Here is a 22,910-nt window from a genome sequence, read left to right on the forward strand (position 1 = left end):
GGTCTACTTTACTTTACTTACTTTGGGAACGAGGTTGATGGTAGTTGATTATGCCTTATGGGTAGCCGTTCTGAAGAAGGAGTTTTCGAAGATCATTGAGGGCAGATTGTGCAAGGAGCCAGATGAACAAAGACGGTAGTAGCGATAAGTGAGGGAGCGGATGAGGTTTATTTTGTACTTTCGTGGAATGAAGGAATCCCATTTCGTGTAGAGACCTGTGAAAGTTTTCTTTCGGTAGATGGATGTCGTGAAAGCGTTGTTTTGATTACGTGTGACAAGAATGTCCAAAAACGGAATTGCATTGTTATGTTCAAATTCAATGGTAAATTTAATATTGCGATGACAGCCGTTCAAATAGTGCAAAAACTCATTTGCACTGTCTTTGTTGTGAAACATGGTGAATGTGTCATCAACGTAACGATTCCAAAATAAAGGACTAACTTTGGCGTTCAGCAACCACTTTTCTTCAAAAACACACATAAAAATGTTGGCTAAGACAGGGCCCAATGGCGAACCCATGGCAACACCATCGATTTGGTCGTAGTATTTACCATCAAAAAGAAAGTGGCTCTTCTTGGTGGCAAATTCCAATAGCTTGCGTAAAACAACCCTGGGTAAAGCCGGAGGATCAGGAAGAGAATACAATTTGTCTGGACAGATGTTTTGTGTTTCCTCGAGTGGCACATTTGTAAATAGGGAGGAGACATCTAAAGAGCACATTATTTCATTCTTATGCTTGTACTTTTTGGCCCAATCCGCGAAGCTGAAAGAGTCTTTGACAGTGTATTGGTTGGTCGAGATTGGCTGAAGTATAGAAACAAGGTAAGAAGCAAGATTGTAGTTATAGGTGTTAACCGATGAAACAATAGGGCGGAAAGGACAACATTAACCAGTCTTATGAACTTTAGGAAGGCCATATAAAACGCCAGGAGAAGATCCACTCGGTACGATTTTGTAAAAAGTTGCATCATCAATAATTTTATCCTTTCTCAGTATTCGAAGATAAGTTGACTGAGTAGGATTGTGTTGTAGCTCTTTAAATTTGGTGGTGTCAGAAATCAAGTGTTTCATTTTGTTAAGATAATCAAGTCTGCTAATTATTACAACGCCATTTCCTTTGTCCGGTTTCGTGATGATGATGCTGTCATCATTGCGTAAATCAGTTAAGGCTTTCCATTCGTCTTTGCTTAGAATGTTCTTTTGCTTTGAAAAGTCATATGAGTAAATGTAGCTAAAAGATATATTCTTTAATTTACTTTTGAGTTGATCGTGGTTTTCGTCGGTTAACGGAAGATCGAGCTTAATTAAATCACGATATAAAGCAATTCAAAGGAGCATTTAACATCATATTTGTCAACCCACGCGCCAGGACACTCTTCTCAGTTTCAGTCAAGGCCCGATGGGAATAGTTGAAAATTATAACATCGTTGCTTAAGTTCGAGGCTCTCGGGATTCTAAACTTCCGTTTATCACTGCTGTTTGTGCCTTATTTTTGATCATAGTGATTTTTGTTACGTAAAGTAATTTTCTTGGTAGAAATTCTTAAACCATTCATTCTCCTTTTTAATGTTTATCCCATTTTTTTAAAGAAAACATGGAACTTAATTTTAAAATAATATATAGATTTATCCAAGCCTAAAGGCAAGGCTCCCGGGTTGTTTATTCTTACTGGCTGTAGTATTACTGAAAAGAAAAGGCTTTCGAATTGTCGGCGTTTTGGTTTTGCCGGAATAAAACTTAAGGACAGTGCCCACTATTGTTATTGCGCATATGTTCTTCGCATCTCGAGATACTCGAGTTTCCTTTCGGTGATCCTTACTAATACAGTGATGTTTTTGCGTGACATAAAACTATCCGGAGAAAGTAGATCTTAGTAAGTACTCTTGGTATCCAAAAGGAAAATTAGGGGTAGCCATGCATTTTTGAGAGATAATGAAAGGCCCTAGAAAACGGCTTCAACATTTGCTTTAACATCCATTCGATTTTGTTAAACGCTGTTGAAAGGTTGTTGACTGATGTTGAAAGGTTGTTGAATGATGTTGAACGGTGGGATGGGCAAACGCTTTCAACATTTCATTCAACAAAACTTAGCGAGTGGCCTGGTAATTAGTTTCAGGCCCCAGTGGTAGTCTTTACTGAAGACGTCTCTCAGACAGCTTCGCTTTTCCAGCTCATCTGTGAGCGTTTCTATCTCGCCAGACCTCCATTTTGGTTTCTTTGCTTTGTCCGCCTCCTGTGCTTTTCTTTTCCTTGTTGCAGTGTTGATCTCTACTTTAAAATCGTCTGGCATGTCATAGTCCTCCATTGTAGGATCAGCTGATCGAAATATTATCGCCCGGACGTACCACAGCCACACACAAAATTGTCTTTCTTTGCTACCGTCTTTTCTTAATTGCGCATGCGCTTGCTCAACAATGTTGAAAGAGCGGGGCTTCAACTCCGCTTCAACATTCCGAACATTCCAGAGAACAAAAGAAATGTTGAACGGATGTTGAAGCAAAGTTTAGAGGCTTTTAAACTCTTTCAACATCGATTCAACATCGTTTCAACACGTTTCAACACGGTGGAAAGGGGGTGGCAAACGCTTTCAACATTGCCATTCAACAAAATCGAAAGGATGTTGAAACAAATGTTGAAGCCGTTTGCTAGGGCCTTAAGCTTCAATTTGAGAAAAAACGCCATACATTGCTTTGTATTTTGAAGCTTTTTACAAATATTTTTCTTCAATTACCCGGTATCTTTGAAAAATGCATGGTTACACCCAATTTTCCTTTTTGGATTTCAATAACACTTGTTAAGATCTACATTCCTTGCATTACCATAAACCGGGGCAAAAATAGCTTTGAATTAGTAGGCACCGTTCTTAATTATGTCATTTTCTTCGCTGCCTAACTGGTGAATTCCACGGTAAATTTTACCCGAAAATATTTCGTGCGCGACTTTGAGATCTCTTATGAGCGTATCCGCTGGCCCATTATGAGCAGCAACCAAAATAATGGAGGTCTTCGTGGCGAAAAGTTTCAAGTTCGTGTCGGTATCTGGTCATGTCGGAGTCAGTAATTTTTCTAAGGCTTAGTTATTTCCGAAAGTTGCAGAATTCGAAGGGCTCTTTAAACACACAAAGAGACTTGAGAGACATTTTACCACGTTAGTTTTGACTGCAGGCTACGTGTTTACCTCTCAATGTACTCTCTTCTGCTCTGTTGGGCGTTCTTGTTTGAAATACAGTAGCTTGCCTTTTTTTGGTTTCAAGTTTATTGGTATCAACGTGAGCGAGCGTGAACGACGAGCCAAAAACCGGAAGCTTTGGCCAAATTATGGTCAGAGTAAACAGCTAGAAAATAGTGAGTTGGTAATTTTACCATGGGAAAAACTTTTAGAAATTGGGGAACGCTTGAAGATTCTGACAGAGAGTAAGTCAGCTTGTCACGTGTATTCGTCCATGCATACCATTTAAAGTCTTCTTCTTGGTTTCGTGTATTGCATGGATGACCTCCTATTTGAAAATTACTTAGAATTAGCTTATATGGTGTTAGCTTCAGCGATCTAGAGGAAGATAGCTGGTTAAGGTTTTGAGTTTCAGCACATCCTCAAATCCTCAGGAAACTAAATCTAGGTAACTAAAATAAATAACCACTGTCGACTGAGGGCATAGTAAGGTCTATGATTCCCAAGTTGTACTTGAACAAGGTGCCATCTTGAACATTGCACACATCTCGATCTCTCATCCTGTAAAAATGATCCTACAAACAAATTTAGTTCCGCCTTCTCTGTGTTCATTTCCAAAGAATCAGACTATTCAAGTTGAAAATTGATTACAAAATGACAACAGGAAATTTTTAGTAAGTTCTGACTAGACTATGCCCAGGAAACAAAGCGATGTTATGAGTGACAAACCAAGGAGTATTCCTTTTTTGATATCAAGCTCCAACTTTTTAAACTTTTACAAGTATAAAACTAAAATATAATTTAATTTAGTAGTCCTTCGGTAATATAAGATATGAAGAAACATGGCACAGCGCAGAGTGACATTACAGTCTGGGCAGAAGTAACTTGTTATCTTCCTCATACCAGAATCAAAACATAATTTGCATGTCCTTTCCTTTCTCTTTCATTTTTCATTTGTGGGAAAGTACACAGTACGTACCCAGGTGGGGGCATAATTTATTTGAAAATTTGTTTTCAAATCATCAATACATTGCCCAACCTTGAAAAGCTTGTCAAAATCACTCTCAGCAGACCTTGGCATTTTTGTGTTGCCACACAGATAAATATTGTTCCAAATGCCCAAGAATCTGTTTCGAGATATTACGCTTGAGAATGCTGGAACACTCAAAATCCAGTCAGAAGACCAACAGTCTCTTAAACCAGGCAGTTTGTGGATATCCATTGCAAAATAAGGTCAGGCTCCTCAAAATCCTCACTATCGAGCCATTCAACGTCTGAATTAACTCCTTCGTTGGAAATATCGAAGTCGCTATCCAAATGAGCAAGCACGTTTTCCACTGTACATCAAAAACGATTCCTAGACATATTTACACGGCTCTTTAGTTTTCCCGGGAAATTTCCGTGCCAAAACGACTCGAAAAAACTTTAAACTAGACGCTCCATGAGTGTACACTGGGTTGCCGTGGTACGTGTTAGTCAAAAACAGAAGGGACTGAGTTGGGTGGTATTGAACTGCAGCGTTGCAGGCACTTTTTTCATTAAGACCATTTAAGGGGTCACCCAGAAATCAGGTAGCAGAGGCCCTTTGGCTCACACGTTCATATGACGAAACAGATCTTTTTCTGAGGTTAAAAACGTGGCTACCAGCCTATTAATCATTTGTCAGAAAGAAAAGATTCCTGTCATCTTGAGAAAAAATAGGCACGCATTGCGTACGTGTGGTAGTGTAGTATCACAGCGCTTTTTTCCATATTGTCAAACGAGCTGCGTTTTGTCTTCCAGGTGATTCAAGTTGTCTTTGCGTAATATGTAGCTCTAACAGTACACGATGGTATTATATATCATTGTAGTGCCATGGTAGAAGTCTTAGGTAAATAGCCCCCTGAGAAGACATGTGGTTACTAGCAAAGTACTAAACCCAGAAAGATTTAAGAAAATAAAAGGGAATCGAGAAACATTGGCTTCTAGGCTGACATGTTGATCATTTTCAAGTTCCGCAGTGGCTCAGTTGGTTGAGCATCGGGCTACCATGCGCGAGGTCGTAAGTTCGACTCCATCTGGACCAACACTCAGGGTCTTAAAATAACTGAGGAGAAAGTGCTGCCTTTGTAATTACATCCGCAAATGGTTAAGACTTTCAAGTCTTCTCGGATAATGACTATAAACCGTAGGCCCCGTCTCACAACCCTTCAATGTCCACAACCCAGTGGGACATAAAAGAACCCACGCATGGAGCATGGGCATGGAGCTCCCAGTGTTGTGGTCAGGCCTCATTTCATTCATTCATGTGCTGGTTGAGATCGCTAATGGACTGATAGCGGCTGCCAGCGGCGCCTATATGTGCTGATGTCCGATCTCACCCATAGATCCCTTGCTTGTAAAGCGCATTTGAGTATGTCAATAGAAAATGCGCCATGTAAAATTCATTACCATTTCCCTCACAACTTCTTTTCACCACAAGTGTAAGCGTGCAATCTGAGCGTCTGACAGCTTTGTAATAGAAAAGTTCACTGAAGTTAACCCCTATCCGGCGGGATTAGTATCTGGATGGGTGACCTAAAAAATATACCACCTGGCAACAGAAGCATAGGACCGAAAATTCTATTTTAACGCTAACAAATGCTAACCAAGCAAGGTACATATTTTGTAAGCTTGCTTTATGCAAAACAAATATTGATGCAAAAGTTTTTAGGAAGAGCAGATTTCAAGACATTGAAACTACATGTTACTTTCTTTAGTCAAGGTGATCACTTTTTTGCTGCTTTTAAAATGGACAAAAAACTGAGATGTCTCTGGTTTGTATGTTTATTATCTATATAATAATAGAATATGGTATGGTTGTGCGGGGATACAACTTTTTCTTCTTGCGCTGATATATCTCTCACTCGATTGCTGCACTGATACTATTTAGCACTCTAAGTTCGAATTCCGGGTGGTCACATGTGATATCATCCTCTATTTGTTAAAGCTTTTAAGGTTCTTTATGGAGCAAAGAAATGTAATGCGCACTTCTTGAAGAGTTTTTTGGTTACATGCGGAATAATGAAAGTCAAGGAAAGTGGGTTCCACTTCAAGCCCTTGTTTCTTAATGCACATCACAAAAATCCAATTCAATAATTAATTATTGTTTTATCGTATCAGCATTGTTTTAAAGACGGATATCAAGCCACAAAAGCACTAGTGAGGATTCCCTGTTTATTTCCTTTTAAACAAGGACAAATAAATTATAAATCATTTAACTAACTGTGAGGTCATTGGCCAATGATGCCAAGCTCGTGGATTTTTTAGGACTCTGTAGGTTGGGTGATTTCTGGAATTAATTGTAGGTTGTGAGCAAATCAATTTTACGAAAGGACGTTCGTGCATAATGTACCGAGATTTGTCAAAATTAATTGGTATAGCTAACAAACAACTGAAAATTCAGCTTATAAATAAGCAATAGCTAGAATTTTATCTGTCGGCTGAGACTCCAATACCCTCGTTCAGACCCTCGTAATGTCTTACTTTAGATCATGCATGATACCCAACATTTATTACTCTTTTTTTTTTTGCTTCTGACATAAGATTATCTTTCGGCTACAGAATGAGCAGATGACAACGCTTTTCTCCATATGACATGACCTGAGATAAGCGGAAAGACACTTCGCCAGTTGGCCGGAAATAATATTATTGTTTTCTTGTTTTGAAGGCCAAAAGTTTAAAGATTGTGCATAACTCTATAATGTCCACCGAATTAATGAAGACTAAAAGCAAATGTTGGCTGGAATTTATAACATTGTTTTTAAAACTAGTTTGAAACTGTCGTAGTTTTACTTTTACCTGTTGTTATTGCCACAATCTTAAACACTTGAACTAAAAATACAAAAACGTTAAAACATTGTGAACATAACCAAGAATAAACTCGAACGACAATCTTGTTATCCGCTGAAATCAGTGATACTTGAACTTATTGTTTCATCATTTCCTAGAGTGACTCATAGGAGTTGGTGTGCAGTTATGTTGATTTGTATTCACACCTTTTTTAGCCTCAAGCTCAAGACCAACTGAAGTAGGTCAGGAATGTCGACATCGTGCGCCCATTAATATTCTTCATTACCGGGGAATTGGCAGATTTCACTTCCTCTGTTGGCCCAGGGTACTGGGAAGATATGTGATCTTGCAGAATACACGTAGACATCGTTTCTCTTTGCTTGAAGTGGAAGTTTACTCTGCTCAAAGAGGTATAATATTTACGACATAACAAGCTTGTATATTCGCTGATTTACTTATTTGTGCCTTCTTCCCTTTCCTGATTATAATATATTTTGGCAAGTTATGCAACATCTTCTGCATGCAAAATCGTTTTTCTCGCAATGCTCACAAGAGTTCAACTTCATGTGCCCTGGCTGACACGATTAATGTACAGAGTAATAGGCCTTTTTTTGCGAGTTCATGTCTGCCTCCTCTTCAAGGCGAGTCTAAATGCGAGGTTTTTCTTATCATGGTTAATGCATTAAGACCGGTGTGAAACTCAACAAGTCTTTTTTGTTGCATTCATGTGTAAAGTAGAACTACCATCACAAAAACTTTGCACTTAGACTCGCTTTGAAGAAGAGGCAGACATGAAGACGGAAATGGCCTATTCAGAAAATCAACTTTTTGGAATACAGGCTGTAATGAAGCTTCTATTAGACAATCGCTTTAATTGAATTTAACAATTATTGCTTGCATAATCAACTTCATCTGCATCATATTCGTTTTAAATGGGACCTGTAAATTGTAGACTTAAATTACCATGCTGTGTGGTAAATTATGGTGGTTTGTGGTAGTTCTTTAGCATCTCGGAGCACGAAGACTAAGTTAAGGAGGTTCCCAAGGGTTTTTAGCTCAGAGCACGCCCGTCTAAGCCACACAGTTAACTGGTCGCGTCAGCTCATGAATCCAAAAGTGTGGACAGAAATAAAAATTAAATCGCATAAACAGGGAAAAAAAATTGTTAGAGGTGTTTAGCATTATGTCAAAACTTAGCTCGCACACCTTCGTAGATTAATTTTAATTTCTAAATAGTTTTTAAGGTCATTTTCAAAACTGAATTTAAAGTACTTTTGGCAGTGTCGTACCCTTGCCATGGCAACAGTTGGGGACTCGTAGACAACCTTAAGAAACTGCCTGACAAAAGTAGTAGACAAATATTGAAGTGTTTCCCGTCTAAAGGAATGACTTTGTTGTAATCCTTTTCCTTTGCAAACCCACTCCTTAACAACCTCATTAAGACCAATAACTCATTCCAATCTGAGTGGGAAAACCAAAAGTCGCCTTCCTGTATGTGCTCATCGGGGTTCTCCCTAGTTTTCAGCGCAACAAGTATGGCACCTTTTCAAACCGGTAAAGCAATTGGTTAATGTTGGACGCTCAGCAAAGGATAAGCGACTTGTGAGCGTTTGCAGGCGGTAATAAGTGCTCTTACAAGCGGTAAATTTTACCGGTTACCGCCTGATAAGGAGCACCCTGTGCTCATTGGTATGTGAACTTGAAAACGGATTAATTACTCTGCTGTCGAGAAGCGTCCTCTAGCGTTTTAGTGTTAAGAAAGAAGATTGTGTTTTTATAATTATTTGAAGAAACAGACATGTCTGTTTAGCTTAACACCTTCAAAAACCAAAATTATTATTACCACACAAGTGAATAGTTTTCTTGACGTGCGCTGATTGGCTAACTCGGAGTTGATTATCCAATTACTATTCCTTTCTGAGTAGCCAGCGTGCTAGATTTCAAATTTTCGACCACATTGTATAAAAATAAAGTAGTTTTTTGGTTCCCTTTTTTCAGCTTGTGGGGTGTATACTAAACAATTATTCACCTTCTCTTCGGTGGCAAATTGTGAAATGTCAGGTGTCTATAAATTTCAAAGCTGTGCTAGTGGGTATCTTCAACATTTAGAGTCATCCTTATTCATTAAGAGAATCCTTATTCACTTCGACTAGATTTGCTTACATTTCAAGTCTCTTGTCGCCGAATGAAAAGCCACCCTTTTCCACTGCAGGTCTTCCGGTTCATTATAACCAAGACGACAATATTGTGCTAATTCTGGATAGATAATAAAATTGGAACTTGTCTTTAAGTTTTTGCCCATGTTTAGTCAGATGCGGTAATGGAAGTCACGCAACGCAGTCAAAAACTTTTATCTGAAAGTAGCCACATCGGTTATTAAACTCTTGTTGTCATAAACTAGACAGATGTGAAATCCACTCATCGTGTTAATATAATCCCTTTTTTTAGGCTGTCAGATTCAACCAATTTGCTGGTTCATTAATGATGGCAGATCTTCAGATGACCTCTACTCAGCTTCCTCATCAAGAGTTGGTTATGGACCTGAAGACTGTCGAGGTGCATGGTTACCAAGCACCAAAATTAATGTTAGCGACTTCTTACAAATCAACCTTGGTTATAAATTCTACATTTGCGCCATAGCAACTCAAGGAAAACCAACTTATGATCAATGGACAACAAAATACATGATACATTCATCGTTGGACAACATAACCTGGATGACATACAAAGAGAATGGAACAGAAAAGGTTTGCAATTTACCTATTTGCGAATGTTGCAGTGTTCAATTCCCGTTAAAAAGAAACTAAACGCTCCATAAGCGTGCACTGGGTTCCCTGTGGTACGTGTTACTCTAAAACAGAAGGAACTCAGTTGGGTGGTATCAGAAACCCATAAGGCTTCAAACGTGTAATGGCCCCTTGTGTGTAGGGAAACAAGCTTCTGAATATTCAATTTGCTAAGTACCATATTTGGAACAACAAGAGAGAAACATTCAACCAATCAGTTTGCAAGAACACCGTGACGCAATACCACCAATGTTCTTGCGCGAAGTTTTTTGGAGCGAGGGGTTTCCAAATATGGTACTTAGCACTGAATATTCGGAAGCTGTGAAGGCGCGTTACACGTTTCAACCCTTATGGGTTTCTGGTGGTATTGAACTGCAGCGTTCCAGGCTTTTTTTTCAAGTCGGGGATCATTAAGACCATTTAAAGGGTCACCCAGAAGTCGTACTAGCAGAGGCCCTTTGGCTCACACGTTCATACGACGAAACATATCTTTCTCTGAGGTTAAAAACCTGGTTACCAGCCTATTAATCATTTTCTCTGTCAGAAAGAAAAAATAGGCAAGCATTGCCTACGTGTGGTAGCGCAGTAACACAGCCCTTTATTCCATATTGTCAACTGAGCTGTGTTTTGCCTTCCAGGAGATTCAAGTTGTCTTTGCGTAATATGTAGCTCTAATAGTACACGTTATTGTTTCGGTATTGTATATTATTGTAGTGCCATGGTAGAAGTCTTTGGTAAATAGTCCCCTGAGAAGACATGTGGTTACTAGCAAAGTACTAAACCCAGTAAGATTGAAGAAAATAAAAGGGAATCGAGACACATTGGCTTCCAGGCTGACATGTTGATCATGTTCAAGTTCCCTCACAATTTCCTCACAATTTTTACCATATGTTTAAATTAAGGGTGCACTTTGAGCGTCTGACAGCTTTGTAATACAAAACTTTACTGAAGTTCCCTGTCCGGGAGGTTAGTATGTGGATGGGTGACCTAAAAAATATACCACTTCGTAACAGAAGCATAGGACCGAAAATTCTATTTTAACGCCCAAAAATGCGAACTTAAGCAAGGTACAGATTTTGTTAGCTTGCTTTATGCAAAACAAATATTGATGCAAAACTAAATAAATATTGATACACAGTTTTTAGGAAGAACAGAAGGAAGTTTTCAGGACGGCCAATCGAGAATAAAATATTTTTCCATCAGCAACAAAATTTTACGACATGAAAACAACATTAATTTTGAGCCGGGAATATAAAAAGTTAACATCAGCGAAAAACATTTTGCGAGATTTTTGCTAGGTTCAATTTTGTTATTGTGCTTTTGGCTGCACAAGTAAATCGCAAAATCGAAAGTGACATCGAATTCAGCGAGCGCCGTGATCAAGTTACTGCGGCGTGTTTACTCGCGAAACACTGAAGCATCTGCGGCAAATAAAAAATATAAATATATGTTACTCTGGTGTTTGAAATATAAACTATGTACAATAAAAAACGTTTTCCGACGTTTCGGTTGTATTCAACAACCTTCATCAGGGGAAGTGAAAGATAAAATTTACACGAAAGCTAAGATATAAACCAAAGCGCTACTTAAAAATTCTAAAGTCAGTGTCATTTTTTCTTTTCTGCAATAGTCAAATGCAAGTACTCCTTGGGGAGTAGTGCTCCATCGTCTCGGTTGAGGGGGTCTTTAGCACAGTTTATTTCCCAAGCCTCAAGAATTTTCCTTTGTCGCCAGTTATTGTTAGTTCTAAGAACAGTGGCCTCATTCCAAGCGATGTCACGATTTGTTTTTATAACGTGGTCCGCAAGTGCTGATTTTTCTTTTTGTAGCCGTGCGACGGCCTTTTGATGCTCGCCTTTTCTAGTTGTAAATTTTCTCTGCGTTTCTCCAATGTAATTCTTGCTACAAACTGCGCAGGGGATGTCATACACGAGATCTCGAATTTCTTCTTTGCCCATTTCGTCTTTTGGCTTTGGAAATATCTGGCCAATTGTCTTGTAGGGTTTAAAAGTCACTTTGATACCATGATTGTCCAAAACTCTCTTTATGGGTTTGGAAGTCCCGCTAACGTATGGTATTGTGCAATATTTCTCTTCCGACTCTGCACCAGTTATTGGGTGGTTTAATGGAGGTTTAGGTTTGCTGGCATTCAAGATAAAGCGTTTGGGCAATCTAACCCATTCTTTGTTTTGACAAGGCTATCTTGTTATACTTTATTCACGAGTAAATTAAATTTTGATTGTTGGATGGAAATTGTTATTGAATTTACCAAAATGGTTGGTTTCGTTCTCCCTTGCGGTCCCCACTGAAAACATGTCGTCAATGAAACATTTCCACTGGGCAGGTTAGCGGAGGCATTCTTTCAAACAGCTTGTTTTTCAACGTGCGGCCATTAACATGACTGTGAAAGCTTTTGCCATCTTTAACTTCCCCATTGCTGTGCCGTCAGTCGGCAGGAAATGTTTGTTATTGAATGGAAAAGAATTTTCTCTAAGGCTCATCTTTTTGAGTTCCCCAAGAAACGTTGTGGGGAAGGGAGGTTTGGACTATTGGCAAATGTCTCCCTTTTGAGGGACATCTAATGTAGGACTGTGCGATTTCGCTGCACTTGCTCTACCAACTGATTTATGTAGCCAACTGGGAGCTGGTCACTTGTAAGTCTAGAGCACATCTAGTGTAGCAAGAATTGCATTGTCAGGTGCATGTGGAAGCACATGTAGTAAAAGAATACATTGCATATACAATGCATCTATTGTTCTGTTTTCACGTTTTGAACATGCATTCACGAGAGTTGCCATTTCACTGAGTTACGCTTTGACACTACAAAGTTCTGCATCCATTATTTTGCGGTTTTTTTCATCTAGTAGCTTTCTGTTTGGAGTTGATTATGGAGAAAGATCTGCTAGTGGTTGAGTGAATTCTATTCACTTGGTTTTCTGGTGGAAATTAAAACAATCAACATTGGCCTTATTTCTTTTGCCTATGTAGTTTTCTTAATGGGGTTCTCTAGTTTTTCTTTCTTCGTTTTGCACAGAAAGAGGGAAACCATTTTAAAAGCCGCAGTTTCCGAAACTGAGATATTTGACATTAAACTTTTCAATGACATTGTCAACGTCATCATTTTCGTCTTACCAAATGGAGGCATCTGTTGTCAGCTTATTTTCAGGCTATTTTCATCATCTGTATCATCATCACCACACTTGTCAGCATAAATTCTGTCTTTTGCAGGTCTTTCAAGGAAATACTGGGCTAAATGACACTGTCAAGCATAATCTTGAGGAGGTTATCACAGCGAGCTTCCTACGCTTTCAGCCAACTGACGTTTTTGGTCAGAAGACGTTGAGAGTTGAGCTGTATGGAGCACTTAAATCTCCAGGTAACTCGTGAATGTGTTCTTGTCCAAGTCTTTTTACAGGTTTTGTTTTACAAATCCATTTAATTATTTAAAAAAGACAAAATTTAAAAATTGTGAAAACCATTTGAGCAAGTTCTTGTATGTGATGTTTCAGAAATTTGACAGCTTAGTGAATTGTAAGAGTTTCATGCCAAGAGAGAGTTTTGTAACAGATTTGAAGTGACAGGGGGCACCCAACGTCAATTTTCGGAAAATGTCTGTTCGGAAAACGATTTAACATCTAGAATTTTCGGAACATTTGTTGTAAAATTTCTTGCTTGCTTGCCTGTCCTAGGATTTTCGAACATCTAAAAAATGGTGTAATTGCCCATTTTTAACGTATTTTTATGCTAAAAAAATCACCAAGAATTTTCGGGAGCCTTTTTTCTGGCTGAAATTTTCGAAAAGGTAAGTTTTGATCCCAATAATTTTCGGATCACTAGACTTTCAGCTAGGAAATCCGAACAGATGAAAAATTTTTAGGGGATAAAAATATGCCTATATCTACCGTTTAAATACCAAAATACCTTTAACGATGCTATGTTTATTTAAGTGGTTTTGAACTATATTCTCATTAGGTGCCCCTGAAGTAAGTAGTCATGCTTCAGTGGTGGTGTGTTCAATAGTAGCTTTTGATTCCATTTCAGTTCCTGTTAAAACACCCATTCTGGTCAAAGTGACTGCACAATCGTCGACTAGTGTTGCTGCCTTTTGGGAACTGCCAAAATGGTATACAAATCACAAGGACATTTTATCATTTAAATTACTATATCGATCGTTAGCATCTGACACAAAGAATGTCACAACTGCACTAACCATCGAAAAGAATTTTTCCACGGTCGTCACGGGTCTTGAAAAGTTCACAGAATATGAATTTAAAGTGTGTGCCTTCAGTTCGGTGGGGTGTGGACCAAAGAGTTCCCCAAAGATTGCAAGGACATTGGAAGATGGTAAGGGACTGTAACTTTTATTAGGCTTAGTATAGTCAAGTGGGGGCAATGTGGTGAATTACAAAAACGAAATCAGTCCCATCAAAAGCTCCTAGAAATTTTACAGTGACTGCTAGCACATCTACGGCTATCATAGCGTCCTTTCAGCTTCCTTCCCCCGACTCCAGACATGGAATCATTATAGGATTTAAGATATTCTTCAGGAAAGAAGGCTCCAATATTAACAGACTAGAAAACATTTCTGTTTCCAATGTCACGATGTACGCAAAAAATGTCACCGCGTTGGCTAAGTTTACAAGATATGAATTTTGTGTGTTGGCCTTTAACTCCGCTGGAGACGGAATTAACAGTTCTGTTCGATTCGCAAGAACAAAGGAAGATAGTAAGTGACATTGTTTAATGTAACTTTTGTAACAACAAGGCTCCCTTGGAGTTACTAGGTAAGTCAGCCTGTCACCCATTTAATTTTAAGTGTTGCAATGTATAGGAAAGAAACGAAAGTCTTTGTTTTAAGGCTGCAGACTGCACCGTCTTTAGTTGTTTTCATTGCTTATTACATTACATCGCATGTGCACCTGTTTCATGTACATGCATGTACCACTGGAATTGTTCCAGTCATTGCACTTGCTCTACCAACTAACCCTAATCCTAACCCTGAAGGTTTTGCCGTGTTTAGATAATTTTGTGCAATAGATAACCACTAAATGACAAAATACACCAAGTACCTACCGGTTTGATGTCAACTCCCAACCAATCATAGCGCACCTTGTGTAAACATTGGCGGTAATACAGCTAATTCGCTTGGGAATAAATTTAAAAGATCAAACTGAGATTCCAACTTACCGTTAATTTTTTCCTGTCTCCGTTTCTATTGTGTGCGATCCGTTGACAATGATATATATAGCCGACAATTTTTTTGTGGCAGTTATTAGAATGTTATTTCAGCACTTTGAGAAATGCCTTGTCCAACGCATCTTCTGCCGATGTGAAAACTAATTGGAGCGTCCCAATGGATACATCTGAACTCGGTCCAACTAATGACTGGAGGTTGCCGTGAGCCCTAATCTTTCAGCTTCTTTGATAGTCACCAATGATACTTCTCAAAGGTGTCATTACTTATGCAGAATACATTTCGCCGGTTAGAAAAAGCTGATTTTCAGAAATATGAAGCTTGCCAATTCCCTTGCCAAAATATCACCTCCATTTATTGGTGGTTTGACATCTTCCTGCTCTTATTTAAGAACATCAGAAAATCCAAGCTAGCTACTGCAAGGAAGTTTCCAAATTTTTTGAAAACAGATTTGACTCTTTCCGCTCTGTTTAGCGTTAGGGTTAGGTTCGGGTAATTGTATAATTACTGAACATTTTATGCCTTGTTTAAAAAGATCTGAAACAATAGAAAAAGAGACACCAAGTACCTACCATCAAACTTGTGCTCATCACACATGATTGGAAATGGGAGGTTTGATTGCAGGCGGTTCCTCAATCGTTCTCCTCGCCCCCTCCCCCTCCGCATGCTTTTCTCGTAGCCATGATCAAAATTCACCAAACCGCCTGCTACGCAGGCTTAAGCCAATGGGGAGCTGGTCACTTGTAAGTAAAAGTTTCAAAGAAATCCATGCTCATTGAACGGGATTCGAACCCATGACCTTGCGATTGAACTGCTCTTGCCTTACCAACTGAGCTATCAAGCCAACTGGGAGCTGGTCACTTGTAAGTAGAAGCCTGAAATAAATGCATGCTCAGTGAACGGGATTGGAACCCATGATCCTGCGATTGCACTGTACTTGCCCTACCAACTGAGCTAGCAAGCCAACTGGGAGCTGGTCACTTGTAAGTTTCCCATTCAGTCAATACTACCTCGCCATAACTATATATTTTTAAACCTCTTAGGGTTTGGGAGATACTTGACCATCTGCTGTCAGGGTACTCTCCAACCTGTAAAAGAGGTCTCAGTGCTTCAACAAGCTTCAACCTATCACAGCCTCAACCAAGTCCATACAATGAAGGTGGTGTTGGCCAATCAAATGGCGATCACTGCACCGGTCTTTCAGAAAAATCAATTGAGCCTAATAATTGATGTCTTACCGTATCTTTAACATCGGCAGAAAGATTGTTTGACTGGCTGTTTCCGGGGGAAAAATGAAATTTATCGCCAACCGGAGAGTGAAGTTTACAACTGTACCTACATATTCACTTAAGTATTTTACACAACAACTACACTAGCTGTCCACAGGGAAAGTTATTTCAATTGCTCTTTTCTTGACACTGAAATGCTCAATGAAAAATACACTTTAAACTGGCCAACAATCACTGATCTCAGCCTCACAGAAGTCCCTTCTATCGCTTTTCAGATCACATGAGACCAGATTGCTAACACACACAAACAAGACAACTAACCGAATTAATGCTCCTTTTGTATCTTTTTCCAGAGGTTTCCAAGTCTGAATTATCTCTGTATAGAACATATCTATTTTTAATGATGCTGTACAGCCTGTTCTAGGTTCTCAGTTTGTGGGGATTAGCGTAAAATGGTTGGGATCAAGGAAAAAGTGAGTGCGAGAAACCATCCCCACTGTCAGGGACAGTGGAACAGGGTATAGTGAAATGCCCACCGATGGTTACGAACCAAAAACTAGAGAACCTTGATAATTTTCTTAAAATTGTCCTTGTAATACATGTAATACGAATCAATGAACAAGAATCATTTATTATTTTTTGATTTGTTTATTTTAAGTTCCCTCAAAAGCTCCCAGTAAATTTGTGGTGACTGCAAACACTTCTACAAGTGTCACAGCATCATGGCAGCTGCCACCCACAGGCTCCAGAAATGGAATAATCAAAGGATTTAAGTTGCTAATTAATAGGAAAGGGTCAGACGACAAACCAAATGTTCAGTTGGTCAACGCTTCCAATGCTGCAGTTTACACAAAGACTGTTACTGGATTGCAAGAATCTACAGAATATGAATTGCAGGTGTTGGCCTACACTTCTCCTGGTGATGGACCAAAGAGTTCTGCTCAGTTTGTAACAACGAAAGGGTCTGGTAAGTGATGATTATTGGTACATTAAACGTCGACCGGATCATGTTATGTATTTTGGGCTGACTCTCTTGAAATCTGAAATGTAGAAGCCATCCCCGCACGTAACTGAACAATTTAAACAATTGTCTCTTACAAAGACCTGAAGAATTCAGGCTGCAAATTCAACGGGATTCAAACCCATGACCTCTGCTATGCTGGTGCAATGGTCTACCAACTGAGCTATGAAGCCACACAGCTGGGACTTGCGGGTCAATTTGTTGGGATCATTCGTTCCCATGAAAGGATTTGATGAGTGAAAGAAATGTATGTGTTTGAAGTGCAGGTTACAGACGAAATGTAGAAGCGATCCTTGCACGTAACTGGAAATTGAAACAGTGTTCTTTCTTACACTACAGTCACCTGAGAAATTCAGGCGGCTTCAACCGGATTCCAACCCATGACTTCTGCGATGCTCTACCATTGAATACTTTCATGGTAACAAATGATCCCCCCAAATTAACCTGCTCCCAACTGTGTGGCTTTCTAGCTCAGTTTGTAGAGCATAGCACAGGCGTCGTAGAGATCAATCGAATTGCGTTGACGCCAACTGAATTTTTCAAGTGTCCATAAGGGACAACTGTTGAAATTGTCCAGTTACATTACAGGATAACTTCTACATTTCATCTATAACCTGCACTTCAAACATATACTTTTCTTTCATTCTCTTGAAATCTCTTTGCCATTGGGAGAAATCCAGTGAACATCAATTGAGGTTTGCCTACGTGTAGCAGTGAGATACTGTACAAATATAGAACTGAAAGGTGGACAGACACTTCATCTTGTGAAAAAAATTATAGGTACCAAAATTATGCATGTTTATTCAGGAATTGTATTTTAACTGTGCTAGTTTCATGAAGATTGTGCACCATTTAAAACCATTTATTGCAACACTTTATAAAAGCTTAAAATGTCCCTGTGATAAAAAAAATCACTTCCTTCTTTTCTTCAGATTTTGAAAGTGTGTTTGCTTAACACCTGACTGGCAAAATGTTGTGTTTTGATTTCTATCCAAAGGCAGTTTGCCTTGATTGTAAGTTTTGGATTTCACGGTCCGCCTTTACTCACGTTCAAAACTGACCCATTGGACCTAAGAGGTTTGGGTCTAGGAAAAAGTGACGTCAAAGGCTCAGTAGCTTCAAATTTAGAGTGTGAATGCAGCTTATTAAAACTTTGGTCGCTTACCACTTAGTTAAAATAGCTTTGAAATCCAAAGAAAAATAAAAATTGATTTTCTGATCACAGGGGCACTTACCAGAAATGCACACAGCAACAAACAATGACAAACTCCTGAAAAGCGTCAAGCGTCAAGGAACTCAGGTGGCTCTTGTTTTTTTCCCAGTTGACGTTTTGTGTGTTTTATCGCATCCACAGGGAAGAAACACATCGCATCCACAGGGAAGAAACACTGGATTCTAATAGTTGTCACAGTGGTCTCTTTCATTTTGGCTTTAATGGTCGCGTTGTTTTGCTACCCTGTTTGGCGGCACAGAAGGCGGAAGCGTAAAATGGCTTTCTTTGCTCAGAAATGTAAGTAAATCGGAATAAGAAACCGATTCAAAAGCTAAAATTAACCATGCAAAATTTTCAGCATGCTCATTGGCTAAGAACTCGTCAATTAATCCCAAGCGGTGCAGAAAGTTGAAATTAAATTAATTGACAGGAAAGTCGCGAAAGCGCAATGAAAGAAAATGGCGTCCAGGTTAGGGGAAAGTAACAACCTCTTAATTTTAGAGTTTGTGAAAGATTTTTTTTTTTGGGGGGGGGGGAGGGGAAGTGGTTTGTAAGTTTCCACAAGTGCTAGCGTGTCGATGTCAATCGTGGTTGTCATTTTTCAACGAATAACGTTAATGTAGGCGGGGCTAGTGAGCCATGACTCGAAATAAACACGATAAGAGTTATCTCATGATTTATAGGCTCGTTAGCCTTAGGAGAATTTACTCTCAAGATTATGTATCCCAAATCGTACTCGAAATCATGTGAATACCCGTTCAAACCGTGAAGCAAATAAATTTGTCGCGGGGTTTAAACCCCCGAACTTTTGTAGAATTTTCTTGCAAACTGCGATCTAAGTCAGACCAGCATCCCATGACTACGATCGTACAACTTCATTGTATTTGTAGAACGGCACTCTTCACTCGTGCAAGCCAAATCCTATTTAATGGCTCGTCTGAAAATAGCTTGATCAAATGCCGTTACATAGAGCTACTAGTATTCTTGGTGTTCACATGACGTCACGGCCGCCATGTTGGAGTCCCCAAACAATGAAGCGGCGGCCATGTTGAAGTCCCGATCCTCCGGGAATTGAACTCAACTGTTATGCAAACTCTTTCTATTGCTTTGGTTGAAAAACATGGCTGTTGATCACGTGAGTGAAACCCAAGAATTGGAGTTGTAGGCTTCTGGTTATGAGCGCCTTGTCAGACCTTTTCGAAGGATGCTCACCTCGGGGAAAGGTGAAGGAGATAGAGTGGTATAATAAACGAGGCAAATGGCTAAAAGAGAAAGTAATCGAAGCACTACGTATTCAACGAACACAACTGCTTTCATTTCCTCGATAATCTCGATACAACACGATACTCGACTCGTTCGAAAGAAAAAATGGTTCTCGACACTCGACTGGACATCAATCTTATTTCAAAAATCACGTGAAAGGAACTGTCACCCAAATGATTCTCACAAGTGGTATTAGAGGACTTGTGATGTTTCAAACTCTGAAATATGCCCCTTTGTTTTTCTTTTTTTAAATCATACTTTGCAACAGATAGAATCCATGAAGAGATTTATTTTTCGATGAAGAGACTCGAGGATACCCGGAAAATGCGAGACCTCCTTTGCCGGAGTTGAACCTACGATCTTCCAATTACTAACTAGTTCGGATTCTCAAGCACTGAGCTATCGGAGACTCGTGGGAGCTAGGCCATTAACTAGGTTCAACTGACAAATCACGTGACAGGCGACTAGGAAGGCGCCTCAGCACCCGGTCCATGTGTGATTAGCAATTATGTTTACTTATTTCAAGTGACAAATGAGACAATAAGCATGTTTGCCATCGAACGGAAAGATGTTATATGTCCAGTAAATGATAATTATTATCCGAACTAGTCGTCTTAAGCCGTGTTCACACTCAATGTAGAGACAAGCTCCTACTCATGGACTACTGTGTTCACACTCAATGTAGAGACAAGCTTCTACTCATGAACTACTGTGCAAACGTTTTCTTTTGCTTAGGTGGAAAAACAAGGGTACTAATCACGTTATTGAAAACACTCTATAACACTTCTTTTAGTACAATTGCGAAATAGAATCCCCTTTTGAAGGGGCCAATGCAATAACTAGAGACTTCCACGTTCAAACGTCGAGAACAAACCAACGGTTACTTCCCTTCTACAGAAATGGTACGAAAATATGGAATGGTATCAGGTATCCCCTCTGAACCTCGCCAGCTTAGGAAAACACAACCTCGTTCCCAGGTTCTCTATTCTCTGCCTCCCTTGTCGTTGGGGAGACAAAAGAGGCAGGGAAGAGAAGGCCTGGGAACGAGGTTGAGGAAACACACTTTAAACATAAATTCAACGAATTGCTTCTAACGTTTCTTGAAATTGAGGAGATGAATGTTGATATGCGCTTCATTGATCTTTCAATGTATATGGCTTTTCTTTAACAGTTACCTACAATACTTCAAATCATTTTTTCTCTCTTATGTACGAGACGTTTGTTTGTGTAATTCTTGTTTGCGTTTGCTTACTTTGTTGTGAGAGCCAGTCATATTGTCGCCCCCAAGGGGGGGGGGGGGGGGGGGGAAGTGCCATGCATGGGTTATATAGGTATGTGCCGCTGTGAAGGGTATGGTTTTCAAGAAGTTTACTCTAGCATAGGGTATATAAATCAGAGCGTTTGGGTGTAGATTAGCGTATAATTTTTCAAGAAACGGACCAGTTGGTTAAAGATTCTATCTAGACTAAGGAAACCATGAATTGCTACTCAAAAATATAAAAAAAATGAAATCGGCAAGTTTAAATTCTCACGACTCAGCCTCAACAGCGTTGAAAGATGACTATCATAAAACGCTACTGGATATTATAAACTGTCAAAAATCGGGATTCAGACGGAAATCAGTGGAATTAATACTGGTTAAAATTGATAATGCGCACGTACGTGCTTGGCATTGCTGGACAAGTACAAAAAGATCCTTTTTTGAGAAAGGTTTTGTTTTGGCTTTGCTTTAGACTGTGCTAGTGACCTCAGTTTCTGGAAAACAGCTACTCTAGGATAGGAGTGATTTGGGAAGTTTACTCTAGTATAGGGTAGCAAGATCTAGCTGAAACTACCTCTGGTATAGGCTAAGGGTTCCAGGGTCCCAGCGGCACATCCCCACCCAAAAATTCCTAAAATACCCCCCCCCCCCCCCCATTCCCCCAGGTATTGTCGTCGTGTAAGGGACCTGCCTAGAATAGCTATTCTAACTGTGGGTTACCATGGTCTTTGTACATGTTTTTACAATCGTTATTTCTTTGTTAATGAAGTGAAAGTGAATGTGTGTTATTCTCACAGATGCTCAAGAAGGGCCTGATCGTCAGTTCACCCACGATGTATTCGTATCGTACAGCTCTAAAGACTACGACTGGGTAAAAGACAATTTGCAACCTCTTTTCGATGGAAGCAATATCGAGTACATCATTCACACCCGGGACTTCATTCCCGGCAAAGCGTTTTTCGATAACATGGCGGATAGTGTGTACAGCAGTCGCAAAGTGATTTTTGTCATGTCAAAAAACTATCTATCCAGCGGTTTCTGCAAAGATGAGATGGACATGGCCCTTTTTAGAGCTGCGCGGAACGGCGAAAACGGGTCCTTGATCGTGGTGAAGATTGATGACGTAAAACCGCAGGACATACCAAAGAGTCTTCGTCACAAGACCTTCATCGACTACACCAGCAAAGAGGAAGCGACCACGTGGAAAACGAGAATACTGGAATTTGTTTCGTATGCGAACAGATCATTGAGTGCTTCGATGATAGAAGAATTGGTGGACACATCGGATACCATGTTGCTCATCCCAAACAAATTCAAACTGAAAAAGAAGAAAGAGCAATTATCAGGCTTGCTATCAAAAGTTTGTCGTAAAACGAAAGTGAACCCAGCCTGCCAGCAGAGCCTTTCTTAACTCGGCGATAAGGAAAGGACTGCAGAAATCGCCCAGAATAAAGCTTTTCTTCAGGTGGAAGGTTTTTCTGCAAAATGATAGACATTTTAAAATTCAGTTGGCATAAGCCTTAGGTGTGTAAACCGGGAGTAGCATAAGCATAAGAAAAAGGAATCGTTTTCATTTTATTATGCTTATGCTTATGCTTATGCTTATGCTTATGCTTATGCTTATGCTTATGTCACATTAACAACTGCTTGCGTATACGTCACTTCTCTTATGTTTATGCAACAAGTGTGAACTTCGTTAGGCTTATGCCGCAGTGTAAACCAAGCTTTAGGATATATATGGGGAACCCTGGGATCTCGTTAGTTACTTGGTGTATGGGGACAAATAGTGTACCAGAATATGTTATATAGTATAACTAGTTGTTGCATTTGCAAGTGCCACGAGTGAGATGCGAAAGTTGTCATAAAGTTCTAATTAGTTGTCGTCTTAGTTTCCTATTGTAGTTCGTTAGTATTTACTATATTGCCGATAAGTGTTGTTTTTATTCCTTGTCGCGTAGTGTATTA

General features: G+C 39.5%; 2 protein-coding genes across 2 annotated transcripts in view; both read left to right on the forward strand.

Moving 5' to 3' along the window:
* LOC138024740 (neogenin-like) overlaps window positions 1-17,441 on the forward strand; it is a 21,297-nt gene extending 3,856 nt beyond the window's left edge. The window contains exons 3-8 of the mRNA XM_068871941.1: window positions 7,194-7,388; window positions 9,427-9,725; window positions 12,993-13,140; window positions 13,806-14,108; window positions 16,846-17,154; window positions 17,290-17,441. Of these exons, the coding sequence (XP_068728042.1) occupies window positions 7,194-7,388; window positions 9,427-9,725; window positions 12,993-13,140; window positions 13,806-14,108; window positions 16,846-17,154; window positions 17,290-17,441 (1,406 nt within the window). The remainder of the gene's footprint in view (window positions 1-7,193; window positions 7,389-9,426; window positions 9,726-12,992; window positions 13,141-13,805; window positions 14,109-16,845; window positions 17,155-17,289) is intronic.
* Window positions 1-22,459, forward strand: part of LOC138024925 (uncharacterized) — a 47,257-nt gene extending 24,798 nt beyond the window's left edge. The window contains exons 4-5 of the mRNA XM_068872125.1: window positions 18,563-18,718; window positions 21,743-22,459. Of these exons, the coding sequence (XP_068728226.1) occupies window positions 18,563-18,718; window positions 21,743-22,356 (770 nt within the window). The 3' untranslated portion in view covers window positions 22,357-22,459. The remainder of the gene's footprint in view (window positions 1-18,562; window positions 18,719-21,742) is intronic.
* The last annotated feature ends 451 nt before the right edge of the window (window positions 22,460-22,910 follow it).

The sequence above is a fragment of the Montipora capricornis genome, chromosome 11 (assembly GCF_036669925.1).
Source record: "Montipora capricornis isolate CH-2021 chromosome 11, ASM3666992v2, whole genome shotgun sequence".
Classification (NCBI taxonomy): domain Eukaryota; kingdom Metazoa; phylum Cnidaria; class Anthozoa; order Scleractinia; family Acroporidae; genus Montipora; species Montipora capricornis.